The sequence below is a fragment of the Mobula birostris genome, chromosome 5 (assembly GCF_030028105.1).
Source record: "Mobula birostris isolate sMobBir1 chromosome 5, sMobBir1.hap1, whole genome shotgun sequence".
NCBI classification, from domain to species: domain Eukaryota; kingdom Metazoa; phylum Chordata; class Chondrichthyes; order Myliobatiformes; family Myliobatidae; genus Mobula; species Mobula birostris.
In genome coordinates, this window is record NC_092374.1 from 133503183 (window position 1) to 133526426 (window position 23244).

General features: G+C 39.8%; 1 protein-coding gene across 9 annotated transcripts in view; it reads right to left on the reverse strand.

The window, feature by feature from the left end:
• Positions 1-23244, reverse strand: part of ralba (v-ral simian leukemia viral oncogene homolog Ba (ras related)) — a 66854-nt gene that overhangs the window by 11321 nt on the left and 32289 nt on the right. For 7 of the 9 annotated variants that reach the window (XM_072258708.1, XM_072258713.1, XM_072258709.1 and 4 more), the window contains 2 exons: positions 17895-18057; positions 8925-9133 (listed from right to left, as the gene is read on the reverse strand). In XM_072258708.1, coding sequence (XP_072114809.1) covers positions 8925-9133; positions 17895-18008 — 323 coding nt within the window. In that variant the 5' untranslated portion in view covers positions 18009-18057. The remainder of the gene's footprint in view (positions 1-8924; positions 9134-17894; positions 18058-23244) is intronic. The other 2 variants (XM_072258714.1, XM_072258710.1) reach the window with 1 other exon arrangement.

A 23244-nucleotide genomic window follows, 5' to 3' on the forward strand; every position in this document is an offset into this window, starting at 1 on the left:
ATAAAGTCCCAACCTTTACAACCTTTTCCAATAACTCAGGTTCTCAAGCCCCCTCAACATCTCTGCACTCTCAATCTTATTTACATCTTTCCTGTAGATAGGTGACCAAAATTGCATACAGTACTCCAAATTAGGCCTCACCAACTTCTTATACAACATCCCAACTCCTGTATTCAATACATTGATTTATGAAGGCCAATGAGCCAAAAGCTTTCTTTACAACCCTATCTACCTGTGATGCCACTTTCAAGGAATTATGTATCTCTGTTCTACAGCACTCCTCAGTGCCCTACGACTCACCATGTAAGACAAACCCTGGTTGGTCCTTCCAAACCAGAAACAACAAATGTAGGCTCATTCAAGTTTTAGAAATCCCATTCTTCCATCAAAGTACATTCTCAGAGCATTGCATCAGGAAGGCCAACGGTATCTTTTCTATTTTCCAGAAGACACAGGAGCTTGAAAGCCCAGACAACCAGGGTCACTACTTCTGCACAACTATTAAATTTTTGAACCAGTCACTTCATGCACATCCTTTCCCGGTAGTGCTCGAACAGTCAATTCTACCTGTTTTTGCACTACCTCAGTTTGCACTACCATACTTTGCACCCTTTGTTCTTTAGTGTTGTATTTATCATTACTATTTATACAATTTACTGAGAGCTTCACAGAAGCAAGGTGTATATAAATATACATTAATCAGAAATTTTAGACCTTAGGAAATATAGAGAAATAGTTTTAGAGCTTTGCATGATGTGCAATCAGCAATGATAATGAACAAAGGAACTTCAAAATAAATGCTTCTTGATGAGCAATTTTAAAATTCGAAGGCAATGAGGTATGGAGGAGCTGTGTAGAAAGGTTTTTTTTTTGTGCATGGGCCAAGACAGCCAAAGGAATTAGCAATGGAATAGAGTCAATGGCTTAGGGAGAAGTCATGCGTCCAGAGTAGATTGCAAAGGATAAGGAAGGTTTATTTTAAGTTGTTCTGATTGATGCACAAGTTTATGGGATAAGAAGCTTAGAAAGGATAAAGAAGAATTTCTCTTTCCACTCAAGTGGTTGGAAGTTGGAATGCACAAGAGCAGGGGGTTCCCAACTTTATGCCATACAGTCTTATCATTAACCAAGGGGGTCAGTGGACCCCATGTTGGCAACCCCAGCAGAACATGCCACAACAATTAATTATCAGGATGAGCACTTGAATTACTAAGGCATAGAAGGCTATGGATCAAGTGCTAATGAATGGGGTTAGTATAGATAGATTTTTGACTGCCAGTCTGCACAAGATGTGATGAGTGGAAGGGCCTGTTTCTATACTGTACAACTTGAAAAGCAGGAAATTCTTCATTATTTCATACAAGTACTTCCTCAACGGCCCCCCCCCCCCCCACTTTGCTGTTCTTGGCACTACTGTGTATGCTTAGGCAAAGTTTCTGTTTGCAACTTAATTCGTTGGCTATAGGAAAGGCTGAGAAGCCTTAAGGACATAGGAATAAAAAGCAGTTATTCTTTGCAAGTAAAAAATACATTTCCCATCATTTAAGAAAGCAAATTTCATTACCATCACAGATATTCAAGTAGCTGGCACCCTACAATTAGGTTATTAGGAGAAATAGCCTATTTAAGCTCTGACCTCATTCACAAATTTAATAACTGGTAGAAACCAATAGCAGTAAAATTATGAATAAACCTGCAGAAGCAATCATCATGGTTCCTGTGTTTAGGAAGATAGTTTTAGATGTCACATACAACTAATTTTGTTACTTATTTTTGACACCATTAGACTACCATATTGACTCTAAATTGCTCCAATGTCTTGCTAAGGGGGAAGTGAGGAATGCATATCTGCCAGATGAACTCCTTTTAAGAGAATAGCAAGTTCAGAGTGGCCTCATTAATGGAGTACCACTGCACATTAACCAGCAGAGGGCTTATTGTCAGACAGATGTGGAGCAGCTTCCAACAGAATCCTCTAGCGGCTGTTAAATGGATGTGCTTCAATTTATAAGACTGCTAGCAATCCTTGCAACAAATATCACTGAACCAGCTGTGTATGAAAAAAATGTGAATATCTAAGCATATCAACATAAAGATTTAAAGTTTTTCCTTAAATAAAAGCCATGAAGCAATGAGATTTTAGTTTCCATTAATCTTTCAGCATATTTGAAACGAACAACTTGACTACTCTATTACTGATCAACATTTTAATTGTCAAGGCATGTTTTAGCACCTCAACTCCTCCTTACTACTGCCTCCCCTTTATTTTAGTTTAAGATTGTTTAATTTCTTGCTACAATACTGTTTGTATATACAGGAAATTTCTAGTTAACTGGGACACATCGGGACCAGTACATTTTGGCTCAATTAAGCCGCTGCCATAATTTCCAGAAGTTTCTTGCAAATAGTATAAAAAGACCAACAACCATTTAACTGAGTAACAAATGTGTATTTACACAAAATACAGAAATTAGAAGACTACAAATACCACTACAGTACTATAAAACTGTATTCCTTGTAGTTAGAGGAATTCATCCACTACACACCATGTTCTTTTGATTGACTGTAGATAAACAAATGTGTATTTACACAAAATACAGAAATTAGAACACTACAACTACTACAGTACTATAAAACTGTATTCCTTGTAGTTAGAGGAATTCATCCACTATACACCGTATTCTTTTGATTGACTGCAGATAAACAAAATCAGGGAAAACACATAGTGCAGATAATGGACTGCCTTCATACAATGCTTTCGACAGCTGAATCTTCCAAATCTTCTTTTTCAATGTAACGTTCAAGATTGTCGATCTTCAAATTCTTCGTAGTTCCTCACTTGACGTGGTGAAATTGTTTCATATTCATTCCCAGCCGTTTCTGGCATCTCCAAGACTGAATGCTTGAAACTGCAGTGAGCAAAACGGTTCCGAGTTGTCTTACTACTTATTTGTTGCCAACTATTAGTGATAAAAAAAAAAATCACTGCTTTGAACACAAACACACGCAACTGGCAGCATTTAAAAAACTGTTCTCTCTAAGCATGGTGTGGTGTCTAAAGGCCACACATGTGCACACGACTAATGCTAGTGAAAAACTATCAGCAACAGTCTCCTGAACCAATTAAGCAGCAGAGTGCCCCAAGAGAATCCTGGTTACTTTCTCAATTAGTTTCGATTCTTTTAGAGTTATTCCAAATAAGTGGCTACCTTGATTAACCAATAGCCCAATTAACTAGAATCCATTGTATACACGAATACCTCCATCATACATCTTTTGCTCGATAACAATAGATAAAGAAATATGCCTACTACAAAAAGGTTGTAAGAGGTCAGTTACTGAAAAGTTATATTAAAACCAACAGAAATTTTTAATGTTTTAGCATAAATTCTAAATCTTCCTGGAGTTGCATAACCCTCAGACTTTTCAAACAGAAGTCCTGTAGGGGATTGAAACACTGCAATTGCTTTAGTTGCTATGGAGAAAACTGTAAACAGGAGTTCCCAAAAACCCTTACATCTGTAGTATTAAGTACAGCTGACACCATGAAATAACTTAACTTCAGCCACGAACAAGTCATTACCAGTCCGCAAGCTTAGAAGACCAAGACAATATATGATTGAGTAGTGCATAAACAAACACCAGGTGTAACTTGTTCAATAGGTAACGCTCATGCAAGATGGACACTGACTAAACTCAGCCCTTAAAGTGAAAAATCCTTCAGTGGATTCTCTCCTCTTGCCACCAACTAGTCCTGTTCCAGTGGTCAACCACATTACAAAGGCACCTCCAGTACCTAATAAAGTGGCCACTGAGTACATCTTCGTGGTCTTCTGCTGTTGTAGCCCATTCACCTTAAGCCTCAAGGTGATATTCTTCTACATAGTTTCATCATGTGGGTATTTGAGTTACTAGCACCTTCTTTTCACGTTGAACTAGTGTGGCTACTCTCCTCGGACCTCTCTCATTAAAAGAGATTTCCGCAAATAGAACTGTCGCTCACTGGATGATTTTTGTTTATCACATCATTTTCTACAAACTCTATAGACTGTTGTGTGTGAAAATCCCAGGAGATCAGCAGTTTCTGATACTCAAAAATCAAGATCACATTTCTTCCCCACTCTGATGTTTGGTCTGAACAACTGAACCTCTTGACCATGTTTGCATGCTTCTATGCACATAGTGCTACATGATTGGCTGACTAGATATTTGCATTAATGAGCAGGTATACAGGTATACCTAATGAAGCAACCTCTGAGTGCAAATCATCATTCACAAGATTGAATCTGTGTCTCCGACTGTCCAGTGAATAATGCAATATGCTCAAAATAACTAAAAGTGCTTGGGTATTATTATTATTAACTAAATTCTGTATTTTTGGATTTCGACAATACGGGAAGAGAAGAGAATTATCTCCACATGGTTCAGTGGATGGCAGATGTTCCTTAGTCTTCTGCTTCCAATGAAGTGATGCTTTTCAAATGTCACATTACATCAAGACCTTGGAGGTGCAAGAGATCAGATGAGAGTGAGGAGAGTAAATACCGATGGCCAGCAAATATTTATACTTTTTTTAAATTAAAATTGCCAGTCACAATTCCTACATTACTGAAGTATTCATTGACTACAAAGATTTTGTGGCATCTGAAAGTCAAAGTCTCTCTCCATCACTGCAAGTCTTACCTGTGCAAGTGACTGGATACAACTTAAAACAGCTTAAGTGGCTGAATGCATACATGAATAAAATGACAAGATGCTTACCCAAAATGTGATAGAAATACAGAGGCAAGCCAGTCCTCTACATTTAACAGATCTGCTTGTGCAGACAAAAAAGGTAATACTTTGGTAAGCATAACAGTTCAGGAATAAAAAAAATAAAGATGTCTTCATACCAAAATGCTCCAATGAATGTAACAGATTTCACAAGAATACTAGTGCATTAATACCTCTGCAAGCTAAATTATATGATCATGTTAGAATGTTGGCCTCCATTGGTGTTACACAGAAAAATCATGGCATTAAGTTTAAAGCAGGATATTGCAATGAATCATACCTACAAGTTAGTCAATGGCACCATAACACAGCAGTAAGTTATCAACAGCTCCCCTCTCATTTAAAGCCCATCCTTTTCCCTGAAACTAGTTTCAGTAAACCAACTTCCATTTGCAAATACTGGAAAGTACTAGGATGCTGCATTTAAGCACCCCTGTACTATTGGATGATTTGGAGGGGGGGGGGGGGTCGGGGAATTCGGCAGGAGGCTGTTCCAACCCAAAATTCCACAACAGCCATCTCAAAGTTGGGTAGCCCCAAAAGCTCCAGGCTTCCTATGCAACACAAACATATCACAAGTATTTATTCATCTCACTAAAAATCAGGCAGCAACAAGAGGTATTGCTTGAAGTGGCTGGTTAAAAATAGTAGTATTTGATCTTAAAAGTCCATATGAATTTTACCACACATCTGTTTTCTTTAGCTTTGGGTCCAATCGTAAACTTTTGAAGTTCAAATGAGCTGCTGCTTTTAAAATAAGAACATACATCAAGGAATAATTGCAGCTCTTGGGGAAAACCCAAGTTGTCAGTTTTGTTTTCATTCAATGCATCTACAGTAGGCAATGTGCCAAACAAAAATCCCTACAGAACAGGCTTTTGCAGCACGTTACACAAATGTATCCTAATATATCAAGGTATCAAAGTACTGCTGATTTTGTCTTGAGAAGGATAAGAGAACTGTGTAGTTCTGCCTTTCTTCCTTGAAACTTTGGATCATGCCAAAGAGCTGAGAAAGCATGATACTGAAGATTCAAGGAAGAAAGTTTTAAAAAAAAATATGACCTTATCACTCAATTTTGAGTAGAATTTTGCACATTTGGGAGGGCAATATGTTTGCTCGATGTTTCATTTACAGCTTCTATGGAAACTCTTATTTTTCTGAAGAATAGACTGTAGTTTTAGTTTTCAAAACACACCACCACCAATATTGCAAGGATTGCAAGATAGGTACAGAATTTATAGTACTGTGCAAAGGTCTTAGGCACATGTAAAAACAAATCCAGAAAGCAAAGATGCTTTCAAATATAAAGAAGTTTCTAAATGTTAAAACATTGACTTAAAAAAACTATAGTAAAGATATATCAAATCTATATTTGATGTGACCACCCTTTGACTTTAAAACTGCATCAATTCTCTTAGATACACTGTCATGCAGTTTTATAAGAAAATTGGCTGGTAGGTTGTTCCAAGCACCTTGGGGAAATTGCCACAATTCTTCTGCAGATTTTGGCTGTCTCGCTTGCTTCTGTCTCCCCAGGTAATCCTGAACAGCCTCAATGATGTTGGGATCAGGGCCCTGTGGAGGCCATAGTATCTATTGCAAAACTTCTTGTTCTTCTCTCCACTGAAGATAGCTTTTTTAAAAAAAAAATGACTTCGCCTGTGTTTGGGGACATCCTCCTGCCGCAGATTGAAGTCGGGACTGATCAGAAGCCTCCCTGATGGTATTGTGTGATGGTTGAGAGTCCGCTTTGAGGAATCCATTACCTCTGACCAGATCGCTAATCCCATTTGCAGAAATTCAGCCCCAAACCTGCAGAGATCCTCCATTGTCCTTCTCTTTTGACTCATCAATCCAGACCACTTACTGGCATTGTCCAGCCTCCCAGTCCTTGCATTTTCTGCACATAGGTGAGTCTCTTGGCTTTGTTTCCACTTCAGAAGAGGTGGTTTCTGGCAGCAATTTTTCCATGAAGACCACTTCTGACAAGAGTTCTCTGGACTGTAGAGGGGAGTACTTGGGTTCCACTGGTTTCTACGAGTTCAGAGCTGACAGCAGTGCTGGACTTCTTCCAATTTAGAAGGGGCATCAATTTGATGTATCTCTCATCTGCTGCACTCAGTTTTCGTGGTCAACCACTGCGTTTCTGGTCCTCAACCTTGCTCATTTCTCTGTGCTTCTTCAGAAGAGCTTAGAAAGCACAGCTTGAAACTCCTGTTTGCCGCAAAATTTCTGCTTGGGAGAGACCTTGCTGATGCAGGATGACTACCTAGTGTCTTGTTACTGTGCTCACTCATGCCACGGTGTAAGAATTGATGATTTGAAGGTCAACCCGTCACATCTTCACCTTTTAAGTTTGGCTCTCCTTCACCCAGTTTGATTCCTTTCATACTCATTTGTTTCAGTTAATCAGTTTTGACCATTCAGCTCATTATGCCATTGATTATTAGCATCCTGCTTGTTACCTTTGTTTAATCATGCACTGTTTTTATTGGAAAAGTAGTCTATCTTACTGTCTTTAATGGAAACAAAAACTTCTCTGTAAAATTTGATTTTTTGGAAAATGAATGTTTGAAAATCTAAAATTGCCTCTTTTCTACTGTCACACTAATGAAGACAAAAAATAAACACCCAAAACAAAATTTATATTAAAAACTGAGTGTCTAAGACTTTTGCACAGTACTGTAAGCCATTTGGTCCATCAAGCCTGCTCCACCATTTGATTATGGTTGATTGATTTTCCCTTTCAAGCTCATTCTTACTAAGTACCCATCAATCTCCACTTCTCAGGAAATGAAGTGGGGCTGCAACAGCATGGAAGGTTGGACTGAAGTCCAAGACACTGATCGGAAAGCAAACAGTCAATAGGCAGTAATGAACTGATGACTATTTGATATTTTAATAAATGAGAATGAAAGGTACTAGAGGACACACATTTAAATGTAAGAGGGGGAGACATTTTAAATGGACCAGAGGGGCAACTTCTTCATACAGGTCCATAGAGAATGAGCTGCCAGAGAAAGTAGATGAGGCAGGCACAATAACACTAGGATAATACATCAATAGTAAAGGTTTAACAATAAGGATTAAACACAGGCAAATGGGACGAGCTTAGATGGGCACTGTGGACAAATCTGGACCAAAAGGCTTATTTCTGTGCTGTATTACACTGACTATGGCTACATGAAAACCTAGGTGCTAAATGAAAAATTGTAAAAAGTAGAGGAAATAAACTAGTTTTCAGAGCCAGCTCTACAGGAGCAGCTAGCTAATAGGAAATGAAGCCATAAGCAAAGTTCCTACACAGCAATAGACACACAATAGTCAGCAAGTCCATCCCATGAATCTCTCAAATGGCTCTTTGCATGTTCTGTGCACGCAGGTCAGGTATTTGTAAGCCAGGGAGGACTTCTAGAATCCTTACAAAATATTTTAAAACTTCAGATTACATAAAACTTAAGACTAAGTGGACCAGGGTGAATCTGCAGTGTGGAATTAAAATACTTTTTAAACTTTCAAGCCAAAACTGCTTTCTCAATTCATGCTAAATGTGCACTATGATTTTACTTCTCATTGCTGCTCGATTTTACTGGTTAAACCTTACAACAAACATCCAATATTTGATGCCACACTGGCTATATTCTCGAAATTAAATAATTCGTATTTAAGATTTCTCAGAAATCTTCTCCCACTCTGGCAACAGAATGAAAAATGGCACTGGGTCCCCATGCTTTAGACAAAAACTATTTGGAAGGGCCTCAACACTGGGAAATTAGGATTGCTTAGAAACAAAAGATAGCTGATTTTCAATGAGCCTCAGTAGGATCTGTGGGATACATTACTAGACAGAGCCAACAAAATAGAAAACAGATGAGTTAAGAATTGAATGGACAACACCCACCCCCCCAACCACCCAGAGAAATGAGTGACTGAGGGACAGTGCTGGGTTGGATTAATCTAATCAAAACAACCAATATACAGTCAATATACTTTTCTCTGTGCAAAACCTGGTACAGAGTTTGCTTTAACTAGAACTGTTAAAAGTAACTAGGATTTTACCAATACATATCCTCTTTAAAGAAGTCAAAAGATGCACAGCTTTCCTTCTTCCTGTAAAAAGCAAAATCAGATTATTTTCAACGACTTACCTAAACTCTACAGTGGCAGTAAAAGATTCTTGCTCAGTTATCGAGAAGACACAGAGAAAACCCTCCCCACTACGGAAGTAGTTGTCCCGAATTGCTGCATAATCCTCCTGTCCAGCAGTATCCAAGATGTCTATCTGCACCTCCTCACCATCCAGAACAACTTTTTTTCTGTAACTGTCAGCTTTAGTAGGCTCGTAGTCTTCAACAAACTGAAAGGGAAAATTAAAATGGTACAAAAAGAACAGGCATCAAATGCTTGCCCCATTCCTAAATATCGTGTAAATTGCATTCCTACTTTTCTGAAAGAGTTCTATTATCTTCTGAAGTAACTTTTTGCAATGGTACTTTGAAAACCACACCTCAGGGGTAACTTAACCACAAATGTCTGTTGTGGAAAATGTGGTCTCAACCAAGCATTTTCACCCCTTTTGATTAGGACTTCTAACTCATTTGTCTTCTTAGTAGAGGCACCAAGATCATCAACTTCCCCACTACTCCCATAAACATGATAGCTCAGTTGGAGAAAATCAAACCCAGTACCTCCCTAGTCCTTGCAACTCAACTGATTACTATCTTAATTTCACAAATGTGAGGAAGGTAGTAGTACTCCATCTGCCTTCATTACAACAAATGGCATTTCTGTTTGCATTACGATGTCTTGCATACAAACTAATACTTCTTTATAGCACTGAAAATATCTTGAAGGGAATAGTTTGATTTTTATAGCATATTTTGAGTTGGAAAAATTGGCAATGACTTTTAAAGTGCAGGTTATCAATCCTTTGCAGAAATGGAAAGCTCATGCAAAACTTCACAGCAGATATGCTTTCATAAGGTAGGAAGAGGCAAAAGTTATTTGTCATAATGTTACACAGCAGTGAAATGTAAGACAGATGGAAGGAGATCCCAAAGTGCTGAACAGAAGCAATTTCACAGAAATACAACTTTAGAGAATGAGATACTAAAAGCAGCAAAATTTTATTGCAGATGTTTTTGGAGGTTTTCAAACTAAACTTACTTGGGTACGAGAACCCAAAGCAGGTCTGTAACAATGGATTTCATGTGAAATAGGATCTCATGAGTGAGATGGAGATATTATTGGGCAGTTCAAAGTTCATGGAAAAACTGAAGCAACAGCAATGGTGAGAATCGCACTTGATTATGCAAATTCTTAAACATTGTTCATTGCAAGAGAATAAGTCGACGATTGACCCATTTTTAAAAGATTACGATTTAACAGGGTAGATGAAATGATCTATTTGTAAGGAGGTGGGTAAAATCCCACCCAAGACTTTGTAGTTGACAGCAACAAAATCGGAAGCTCGTATTTTGGCATTGAAGAGGTTGGCACTTAGTCACAACAATACCAGGAGGATAAAATAGCACTGGTAAAACAAGCTGAGCAAAATGTGAAGATTAAGTCATGATCCACATCAAGGTGTTTACAATAATTTAACATGGGAAACTAATTCCTCTGATATAAACCCACATTAAAGTTTAAAGCCTGCATAATCAAATTTGCCCCTGAATGATGGTAAAAGTTTCCAACTCACGCCATTCACTTTCCTTCCCTATGAATTAATAATTACTATCCCTTCGAAAGTTACTTCTGGGAAGTCCGGTCACACACAAGTCAAATCCTTGCTTTCCAAATTTTGTGGTGGATTCCATTACCATCTTAGTTTTACTACTAAAACCCAGCTGCACCTTTTTCCTTACTGGCACCTCTACCTAGCACAATAGTGAAATGAAGCTCCTTCTCTGCCACCACCACTTACACTCTAAAGTAAAATGAATTTAAGGACCGCTTTGCCATAAATACTAAGACCACCATTTCATGACAAACCTTGAAGGCTCCAACAGATGTACACTTGAAACAGCTTTGCACTCTGGTTTCTCTCCCATCTCTTATTTTCACCAATTAGCACACTTAACCCAATTCCAGCAGAACAAATCACTTGGGCCGATGTGTTCCCAAAAGGGTAAAAAGGACAGCAATTCCAAGGAATTCAGGAGACTAGAGGAATAGATTTTAAAAAAAAAAGCACGGAGCAGGTACAGAATTGAAAACAGCTCCAATCCATTATGAATGTATAAACTATAGAAAGATACTTCAATAAATTAGGATGTCAAGGCAGCTACACACGCACAGTGTTAGGTTTGCTTTTTCTATATAAAAATTTGAATGGAAGTTTGATTATGAGGTTTGCAGGTGGCGTAAAAATTAGTCCTGGAAGGGTCATAATACTGAACAGTCCTAAACTGTTTCAATGACTTTGCAGCTTCACGTTTTATATTCTGTGCTTTTCACTCTTTTTTGTTGTTTGTGTCCTTTGTTCGTTTGTTTTTTTTGTGTTAGCCGTTTTTGTTTCTCTATACACACTAGACCAGGGTCCCAACTTTTTTTATGCCATGGACCAATACCATTAAGCAAAGGGTCTGTGGATCCTGGTTGGGAACCCCTATCCTAGCAACTTGTGTATGAAAATCCCAGGGAATCAACAGTTTGACATACTCAAACCACCCCATATGGCACCAACAATCATTCCACAGTCAAAGTCACTCAGGTCACATTTCTTTCCCATTCTGATGTTTAGTCTGAACAACTGAAACCTCCTGGCTATGACTGCATGCATTTATGCACTGAGGTATTGCCAGTTCATTGACTGATTAGATTTCGCATAAGGTACAGGTGCAGCTAATAAAGTGGCCACTGAGTGTATACAATGGTCCTAGGGTCTATCAAGGAACAGAGGCACAGAGTACAGTGCAGGATCCTTAAAAGGTGCCAGCCAGGTAAATAAGGTAGTGAAAGAAGTACACGGAATACTTGCCTTTATTTGCCAGAACACAGAATAAGAGGCCAGAGTTTTGTTACAACCATATAAAAATCACTGACAAAGTTGCAACTGCTATACACTATGCAGATCTGGTCACCACAAAACAAGGAGGGTATAATTGCATTGGAGTGCAGAGGAGATTCAACAGGATGTTGCTTGAGGTGGAACTTCTTGGTCATGAGAAACCTGGCTGCCTGCCTTGGATAAAAGAACACAAAGGAGGAACTTGATAGAGGAATACAAAATTATGAACTGCACAAACAGGGTAGATTAAGAAACTTTCTCTCCATAGCAAAGGTACCTAAAACTAGAGTATAGGAGTTTAAAGTTGGAGGCTTAGAGAGAAAGAGCTTGTTCAACAAGAGGGAGTTCAAAATCGGAATGCACAGTCCCAAGGGGTGGAGGAGGCACAGATACTCTACATTCAAGTGTCCAGCCAGGCATTTGAACAGCCAAGACTACAGACCAACTGCTGTACAATGTGATTAGTGTAAATACGTTCTTGATGGTAAACACAGACATGGTGGGCCAAAGACCTCGTTTCAATGCTGTATTAACTATGACCGACATTTTGCCTTCCTAGTTCCTACTGCAAATAGATTCTTCTTCAATATGGCCTTAACTCTATATACCAGTCATAATTCCTTCTGCAAAAACATCTGAAATTACCCTGAACACACTGCCTCCACTCTTTCTGCACAAATCCCAACCTCACCATCAAACCCACAGATAAAGGGGGTACCAAGGCTTGGTGGCAACTCTGAGACACCTTCTCATACCTAACCCTTGAAGATGATACCATGACTGACCTCCATCTCTGGAGAACTCCCATCCACTGCCACCAAAATCATAGTTCCCTTAACTTGCACTGCTCATTTCTACCTCCTACCCAAGTTCCACAAACAAAACTGACCTCAATCGGCTCATTGTCTCTGCCTGCTCCTGCCCCACTGAACTCGTTTCCTTATACCTTGACTCCATTCTAATCCCCTTGGTTCAGTCCCTTCCCACCTACATCCCTGACGTTTCTCTTGCTCTCGATCTCCTTACTTACTTTCAATTCCCTGGCCCTTCCAACCTCATTTTCACCATCGGTGTCCAGTCCCAGTCCTTCTATACACCATCAAGGCAGCCTTAAAGATCTCCACTTCTTTCCCAATAAAAGAACCAACCAGTTCGCTCCATCACACTCTTCCGTCTGGCAGAAATGGTCCTTACCACCCAAATTTTCCTTCAACTCCTCCCACTTTCTCCAGACTTTAAGGGTAGCCATTGGCCTCAGCAATGCCTGCCTTTTCATTAGCTACAGGTCCATGCTCCAAGCCTTCCTCAGTAATCTCCCCAACTCTTCCTCCCATGCAGAGCTCGATTTCATCAATTTTGCTTCCAACTTCCACCCTACCCTTAAATTCATTTGTTCCATTTCTGACACCTCCCTCCCCTTTCTCTATCTCTGTTTCCATCTCTCTAGACAAACCATCAACCAACATCATTTGTAAACCTACCGCTTCCCACAGTTATCTTGACTATACTTCTTCCCACCCTGTCTACTGTAAAAATGTTATTCCCTTTTCACAGTTCCTTTGTCTCCACCACGTCTGTTCCCAGAATGTGGCTTTCCTTTCCAGGACATCAGAGATGTCTTCCTTCTTCAAAGAACGTGGCTCCCTTCCACCACTATTGATGCTGCCCTCACCCACATCTGCTCCATTTCTTGAACATCCGTGCTCACCCTATCTTCCCACCACCTGAACAGTTCCTCCTATCCTTACCTACCACCCCATGAGCCTCCACATCCACAACTTCCACCATCTCCAAAGGGATACTACCACTAAACATATCTTTACCTCCCCTCTCCATAAGATTGTTCCCTCCATTTCTTTGTCCATTCATCCCTCCCACTAATCTCATCCCTGCAAGCAGCCAAAATGCTACACCTGCTCAATTACCTCCTCCCTCAACTCCATTCAGGGCCTCAAATAGCCCTTCCAGATGAGGCAACACTTCACCTGTGTATCTGCTAGGGTCAAGTATTGTGTCCAGTGCTCTGGATGTGGCTTCCTCCACACTGGTGAGACGTGACGTAAATTGGGGGACAGCTTCTTCGAGCAGCTCTGCTCCATCTGCCAAAAGCCGAACTTCCCATGGCCCAACATTAATTCCAATTCCTGATCTGACACGTCAGTCCATGGCCTCCTCTTGTGCCAAGATGAGGCCACCCCCTTTGGGTGACGGAGCAACATCTTGGATTCTGTTTGGGTAACCTCCAAACTGATGGCATATTAATTTCTCCTTACAGTTAAAAATTTTTCCCTCCTCCTCCCCTCTTCTTCTACTTCCCACTCTGACGTTTTACCTCTTTCTCACCTGCCCATCTCCTCCCCCTTCTCTTTCTCCTATCAGATTCCTTCCTCTCCAACCCTTTACCTTCTCTACCCATTTAGCTATCCTCCTCCTCCTAACTTTATTTTGGCATCTACCCCCTTCCTTTCCAGTCCTGAAGAAGGGTCTCAACCTGAAACGTCAACTATCTATTCATTTCCATAGATGCTGACTGACCTAACGAATTCCTCCAGCACTGTGTGCTGCTTTGAAGTTGTTGAACTTTTGTAACTTTGAAATGTACAGTAATACCCCCCTTTATTCTTAAAATATGAATTGTAGCAATTCCCACTATGTCACTACAACAAAATAGTCCTAACCAAAATTACATTTTATTACAAATAGCTTACTGCTACCCAGTCTTTGATACCATTGATTACACCACATGCCCTCAAGTCTCATACAGTCTCTCGAAGAAACTTTTACCAAATCATACTTTATATCACATCATGTAGCATCCCGAAACAACCTGGGTCCCATGTTTTGACATCCAGCTCATCCTTTGACTCAGTCTCTTGATTTCTCATTCCAACCCCAATTAAAAGGAATAAAAATCAGACGTGAGTGCATAGCGAAACATCTGGAAAACTTCTGAAATGTCTGCTTTGCTACCGCTGCTACTATGTGGTAACCGGAATCTCTGGAGCTGAAGGCCTTGGAATCCTCGGCTTTGCTTGTTTCAGCGGCCCAGGAGAGGTCGAAGGCACCTGGCAGAGGATGGCGCTCGGGAGGCTGTATCGGAGAGGCTGCTCGGAAGCTCCGAGTTTTCGGACGGATGGTCTCAGGGTCGGCTGCTTCCAAGGTATCGGCAAGTTGATGGTGTCTGGAGGTATATGGCAGGGAGTTTCTCCCTTTTGCCGGCACTATCTGGGACTCGGGAGTTGATCGACTCGGGGACTTTGAGACTTTTTTTTGTACTGTGCCTATTGACTATTCTTCATCAAATTATGGTATTGCTTTGCACTGCTGTAACTATATGGTATAATTATGTGGTTTTGTCAGTGTTAGTCTTTGGTCTGTCTTGTTTTCTGTGATATCATGCCGGAGAAACATTGTATCGTCTCTCAATGCATGTATGCATTTCTAAATGACAATAAAAGAGGACTGAGTGTTCTCATAATCTAAAAATCAACCTTACATTAATAGAATCTAGACTGGATTAGAGAGACAGTTTACACTAACAAACTAGATTGCAAAAAATAAAATGATAATTTTTTACTATTCACCATCAGATTAAATTTGATGCACACTAGCAAACATGTCACAACTATATAAAAGCTAGATGAAAATAAACAAAAAGCATAATGATTAAGAAGTCCAAACTCTACAATCTGAAACATTATACAAAGAAAACAATGATTTATATGAAATGGCAGATTATAAACTCCCTTTTTTAAAAAATTTCAGACATCAGGGAAAAAAAAAGACATGTTTAAACAGTCAGTGAAAGGAAAACATTTAGAATAACTTGTTTGCTGGGAGCAAAAAGTGAAGAAAAATTAATAGCTACTACAGTGGAAGCACCAAGATATTAGGGATGATATTTTCTGTTGAGACAACTAACTTCTCACCTTTGACATTTTGAACTTTTGGAAATATTTTTAAACAATTGACAGCCACATCTATAGTGGATCTGTACGAATGAATTTTCTTTATTGCTTCAGATCAAGTAGATTAATTAAATGCAGCTTTCAATTCATCTTCAATTTCCAAACATTGATGGAGAAGAAGTGAACACAAAGTTTATGGTTTCATCCTAAATTACTAGATAACAATGGAGAAGTACACGTAAGTACTGTATAAAAAATTGGGCAATTTTAATATTTTCTGGTGGCACACTGTCTTCTTACACTTAGCTTACATGATCAATCTCACTCTGGCAAGATCGTGGAAAAAGTAAATGGGAAGTATCACTTTAGTACAGCAGAGGGTGCTCTTTGAAAATTGGATTACAGCTAAGTATTCTGTGCTTCCAAATAACGACTTGCCTGGGAATGCTCAACGTTGATATTAGAAGATTGGTTTCATGAGCCAGCACTAGTGCTCTTCATAAGCAGGAATTCACAAAAGTCTTGGCGTGGTCCCAAAAGTCAATCAGCCAGTAGGTACCTGATGTAATAGTTGCTGTCATCAGAAAGGAGGTACAGGAGCCTCAGGGCCCACACCACCAGGTTTAGGTGCAGTTATTACCCATCATCCATCAGACTCCTAAACCAGAGTGGATAACTTCACTCAACCCCTCACTGAACTGTTCCCACAACCTATGGACTCTCCATATTTATTGCCTATTTTATTTTTTCTTCTTTTTGTATTTTCGGTTTGCTGTCATTTGCACATTGGTTGTTTGTCTATCCTGTTGGGTGTGGTCTTTCATTGATTCTATTGTGTTTCTTAGATTTACTGTGAATGCCCACAAGATGATGAATTGCAGGGTTGAATATGGTGACATACATGTATTTTAGTAAATTTATTTTGAACTTTAACAATGCAAATTTGTTAACAAAATGTTATACGTTACTGCAAGGAAACTTGGGTTTTAATTAAATTTTTTCTCCAATCCATCCAAATTGATTCATGAAATGTTCCTCAAAGTCATTTGTGTGTACTCTGCATTAGAATCAAGCAGCAGTTAGAACAAGGTCTGCACATAGTATAAAGCACAATCTCGCTATCGAGTACATGGGAATGTAGCTCACGCGGCCTCTCAAATGATATAATCAATATGGTCACAGCTAACTTACCCAGGCTGCAAACTCACCCTTCTAAACTTTAGCTTCTATTTCATGATCCTTTAAAAATATATCTGCTTCCTCTTTAAATACCTAATGATTCCAGCGCAAGGAATAACAGAGATTCACCACCCCCGGAGTCAGAGTTACCCAACATGGGAAATGCTCTTTAACCCAACTCACCCACACTGACAGTGTGCCCAGTGAGCTGATCCTATCTGCCCGCGTTTGGCCCATAGCCCTCTAAACCTCTCTTACCCATGTACTAATCTAGATGTCTTTCAAAATGTTCTGAATGTTGTGACTATGTCTGCTTGTTCGAGATCCTCTCACTGGGAGAAGTGTCAATATCGACCCCATCATACCATAAGATAAAGGAGCAGAATTAGGCCATTTGTCCCATCGAGTCTGCTTCGCAACTCCGTAAGATCCAGACATTTTTCAAAAACTTTAAACAATACAAAATCTAGACCTTTAGCACCTGATGACAAGCCAGCCCTCTCAACCCAGGAATCAGCCATGTGAATTTTGGCATAGCTCCAAGAAATTATTTTCATTACTATTGCAGAAGACTTTTTTTTAAAAAAAATGCCATCTCGCTTAAGTTTTAATGCTGCAAGGATGTAACTCAACTGAATGGGGAAAACAAACTTCATTCAAATTTGTCTATTGCAAGGTAATGTTTAAACAAATGGAGTATTTCATGAACCTACCTACATATACTCCAGAAATCATAGACAATTAAAACTAATTTCTTAAAGTTTAGAAGATGAACTGAATCCTCTAAAAACAAAATTGACAAAAAAAAAATCAGGAAAAATACAATAATTACTTTACTGTTTTTGAATTGTTCAGCTTCCTATTTTATTTAAATTGTCCTTTATAACAGGATTAATACATCTGTGTCAGTATATTAAGATGCTATCAGAACTAGAGCAACAATTTAAGCTATAAATTTGCCCTAAACAAAACAAAGATACTCTTCTTGTAGCTAAGTTCCAACCAAGATGCCATCTTACCTCATCATACATGAACTGCAAGGTTAGTGCCGACTTGCCTACGCCTCCACTGCCAACCATGATCACTTTGTGCAGGGCCAACGAGCTTTGATTCTTATTCTTGTTAGCTGCCATTTTAGATTGATTGTCAAATGGATAACTCGTCCTTTATTTGCACGCTCTGCTGTAAATGAGAAACAAATTTCACTGTGCTGCCACTGAATAAGAACAGATATTAAATTAACAAGCAGGCAAGTACATGATGGTTCCATGCGTATTTCCACTTTCTTTTTCTATCAGTTTCCTTCTTCAGTCTTTTATCTCTTGCACTTCTCACCTCCCAGCATCATCCCCTCTTCCCAACCCACCCTCCTTCCCCTTCACCTGGTCTCACCTATCACCAGTCAGCTTGTAGTCCCTTTCCCTCCTTCTACCTCCTTATTCTGACTTCTTCTCCCTTCCTTTCCAGTCCTGAAGAAAGATCTCAGACCGAAATGTTGACTGTTTATTCCTCTCCGTAGATGCTGCTCAACCTGCTGAGTTCCTCCAGCATTACTCTGGATCTCCAGCATCTGCAGAATCTCGTGTTAATGAAGCGGCAATTACATAATGGTTCCGGGCATATTTGAGTTAATGGAGCAAATATGCATGCAGCCCTTTTCCATCACAAATAAAGGATTTTCCTTTCAAACTTGCTTTTAAAATAGCTGAATATTGATCATAATAGAAATATGTGGCATATTCCTTGTTCATTAAATTGGAGCGAGGTCCACGAGAGACAGAAACAGGAGGAAATCAGTTTTTCCTGCAAGTATTAGTCACTTGCTAGAGATCAATTTTACAACAGAAAAATCAGAAGAGGAAAACTAAATCTTAAACATCCTACATCATAAAAAATGCACAAAAATTTAAAAATTTGTAATATGTAGAATTCAGTAATGAATTCTGATATTTTTAAACCAAGGTTCTTTTACAAGTCAGGGAAAAGACACAAAACTTGTTGCTTCATGATCATTTTATTAAGGGTAGATAGAACAAACAGGAAAAGAAGCTCATAGCAGAAAGCTGAAAGACAGACTAAGATGGGGCTCAGCATGGAACTGTTATTTTTAAACTACAGAGAGAAGGAAAACTCCATTCAAATTTGTAGATAAGAATCAACCAATGAAAAAGCACTTATTCAAATAATGCAGAACAAACTATTTTCCAGAGCTTTCCAGAATTATACTTTGAATAACCATGAGTAAACTGTTAGATGGATACAAGAACTACTTAAACTACAAGCAGATAATTCATTGTTAAACTGCAAAGAAAATAACAATTACAATCCAACTCATTCAGCTGCATTTTCCAAGATGTAGTCAATTTTTTAGGATCAAAGCCAAAACAATGGAGAGATCAAGTTTGGGGTAAGTATGCTTGAGCCATTTATCAAACTGGCACCATGAACAACTCCAGAGTGTAAATCAAGCAAGCTCTGAACCCTGGCAACACTAAACAATGGGCCATCTGTGCAGCCTCTTTACAATTAATCCAGATAAATGCAGTTAAATTAATTACAGTGCAGAATTATTCATTGGAAAATATACAATTTAAAACATTTATGATTTCAAAATTAATCAAAACACGTATACTAATAACAATATAATTAACATTCTTGCTAAAATGAGAATAGAAACACTACTATATTTATTTAGGGATACAATGTGGAATAAGCCCTTCTGGCTCACCGAGGTGATTAACCCTAGCCTAATCACAGGACAATTTACAATGACCAATTACCTACTAACCTGTACATCTTTGAACTGTGGGAGGAAACCAGAATACTCGGAGGAAACTCAAGCATTCCCTGGGGAGAAAGCCACAAACTTTCTTACAGAGGCTGCCAGAATTGAACTCCGATGTCCTGAGCTGTAATAGCATTATGCTACCAGGGTGTCCGACTATGCAATGAGATGCAAAAAGAAAAAAATCACGTGGAGTGGCAAGGGGTCCAAAACAGCAAATGGCAAGAACAAAAATGAAAATGCAAGTGGACCAACCAGTAGTGCTTTCCAACTAAATTTCACGACCTGAAGTAATAGCAAGCAGTAAAGAGGTTAGGTTTGAAAGCCTGCTCGACTATGTAGTAATCATTCAGATCAGAAGAACACTATACAAGTAAATTTTGCAGAGGGTGATTCTTAAGGAACAGGCTGCAGTGATAAATTCAAATAGTGGTAAAGAAAGGACAGAGGTCACAAGAGGGTGAGGGGTACATGAAACAAAGCCGAAGGGTAGAAAGCAAATGTGTGCTTCCAACCATGATTAGTGTCAGGATTTGGAAAACAGAGGTCCAAAGCCTTATCTGGAATGCTCATTTGCTATACATCAAACCATTTACAGTCGGAACTGCCACCATTTCTCCAAACATTGTTTGATTGCAGTTAGTAAAAAATGTTCCCAGAATGATCATTGCCACTATGTGACTCTATACCAGGAAACATGATGGATGGGGATAAGTTTTGCAAGGCAAGAGACGATTTTACCTCAAAATAGAAGATTAAGTTTAAAAACTTTCTAAAATATTGCTGGTAAAGAACGTGTATACACAGTTGCTAGACATACTCTGTAGATGATGTTATGGGAGTTGGTTCATTATGAACATGGCTCCTATGGCAGGAACGCACTTTTCACACATTCCTACCACAGCACAAATAGCGACACTGATCACTAATTAATGTGTTGCAAGATCAGACTGCAATGAAAGAAATTCCATCACTTTAAACAAGGGCACTATTGCACTGACATCAGCAAGCCCTCTCACCAAGACTTGCTGCAGCAGTTTGCTGCCGAGTCCTTCAAGAAGGAACTGATCACCAGCAGCATGGAAACCGTCAAAGAGAAATGGAATTTCTGTGAAATACTATCTATAGCCTTAGCTACCTTTGGGAAGAAAACCTCAAACAAATTACTGGTTCGAAGCCAAATCCAATTAGATGACCCCCATCATTGAAGTCAAACATGCTTCCCTTGCCAACTAAGAGAAGCCTACAGATCCTCAGGACTGCCAGATGTAAAGTTCAGCAGACTGCCAGGCGCCGCGCCAATGAGTAGTGGATACAGTTCAGTGAAGACATCCAGACCACTGCACTGACAGGCAATACCAGACGTATGTATGATGGCATCAAGAAAGCTCTCCCCCCCCTCACTGCAAGATGGCTCCCTTCAAACCCATCAATAGGAAAGTAATCTCAGACAGGGCCAAACAGATGGAGAGATGGACAGAATATTACTCTGACTTCTACTCCAAAGTGAACACTGTCACCTCTTCAGTCCATTGAGTGCCTGCCAACAATGGAAGAACTGGATTCAGAGATGACCCTAGAGGAGCTCAGCAAGGATATCAGCAGCTTGACCTCAAGTAAAGCACCAGGCCATGATAGGAATCTCCCCCCAGGCCTGATCAAGCACCGCATAACTAACCTACTGCGCCCTCTGCATGAAATCCTGTCAGTGCTGGCAGGATGAACCACAGGACACGAGGGACACCAAGATCATTACTTTCTACAAAAACAAAGGTGAAAGAAATGACTAACAACTACAGGGGCATCTCCCTCGAGTGTACTGACAAAGTCTTTGCCAGAGTCTTCTTGCTTCAACGATCGAAGTTGGCTGAGTGTGTCTAGCTGCAATCAGAGTGGTTTCTGTGCTACAAGGTCGACTCCAGGAGAAGTGCAGAGATCAAATGAAGCCCCTCAACATTGTGCTTATTGATCTCACCCAGGCATTTGACTTGGTCAGCAGAGGCCAGCTCTTTCAGATCCTCTCCAAGGTAGGCTGCCCATCAAGATGACAGAGCAGGATCAAATCCTTCCACAACAACATGAAGGGGACAGTGCAGTACAACAGCAGCACTTTGGAGTCCTTTAACATAAGCAGCAGCCGTAAGCAAGGCTGCAGTCTCAACCCTATGTTCTTTGGGGTCTTCTTTGCACTCCTCCTGAGCCATTGCAACAGAGGGGACCTATCTCCCCACTAGATTAGATGGCAGGCTTTTAAACCTCACCCACCTAAGAACCAAACCAAAGTGCACAAGGCTATGATCAGAGACATGCTGTTTGCTGATGACACAGCAGTTGCAACTCACACTGTGCAACACCTCCAGGGACTGATGGATTGCTTCTCCGAGGCTCGCAAGGAATGTGGTTTATCAACCTGAAAACGATATACATCTTGATAAACGACATGGAGGCACCACCAGACATTACCATTGACAACTACAACTGGATATTGTTCATCAGTTCACATACTCAGCGTCCATCCTCAGTGACAACCGCTCCTTGGAAGCAGAATTGACAAACACATCAGGAAGGCTGCAACAACTCTTGCCCGCCTCACCACACGAGTGTGGGAGAACATCAAACTCTCAGTAAAAAACAAAGATGGCAGTGTACCAGCACAGAGGGGATCTACCAGCACACTAGATTACTCTTGCACTGGGCTCGTCAGTCAGACAATGCTGCACCAACAACATGGATAGCGAGGATACAAGATCCATGGTCAACCCCAACTAATGGAGGGCCACACAGTGAATGAACATGGCAAGTTACTAAGGTTAAGACTGTTGGCATCAGTTGTTCTTTATGCTTTATAAGGTATTAATTCAATTAATAAGTTTTTAGCAAGACTGAATTTGTTGTTTCACTAACGTAACTAACATATTTTTCCACAATGTGGTGTTTGACTCTAGCTACTGGTGGTAAAATGATATAACATTTATATAACAGCTTATCACCTTTAATTTTTCATTGGCCAAGTGTTAAACATACTATACGTGTCTCTCTTCCAATAGGCCCTCACCTATCTCAGGAATCTGCCTCATCTCGATAAAAAAGTAACACACAAAATGCTGGAGGAACTCACCAGGCCAGGTAGCATCTTATGGAAAAGAATAAACAGTCGACGTTTTGGGCCGAGGCCCCTTCATCAGGACCTGAATCAGATTTTCTCGTCTCAGTATGAAAGTGTTTGTTTCTGCAAAAATCACCAAGCAGTCTTTGTATTTTCCTGAGTTTCTTTGTGCTTTAGTTTCATGTGCCTTGTGCCTGTTTCTTTGTTTTAAACTTTCAGTAAACAATCATGTAGCAACAATTTTTCAACTCATTCTTGGACTCCTAAAAGAACCTGCAGATCAAAACTCACCAAATCCAACACAACCTACCAAGTTGCAATTATCACTCTGATTTCAGTCAAAAATTCCCTGCTCAATCCACTCTGTTCTGCACGTGCCATGCTAGTCACCCAAAGCTCAGTCACTTTTTAAATCATTCTTGCCACTAGTTGATGAAGGAAAGGCAATGGATGTTGCCTATATGGGCTTATGCAAAGC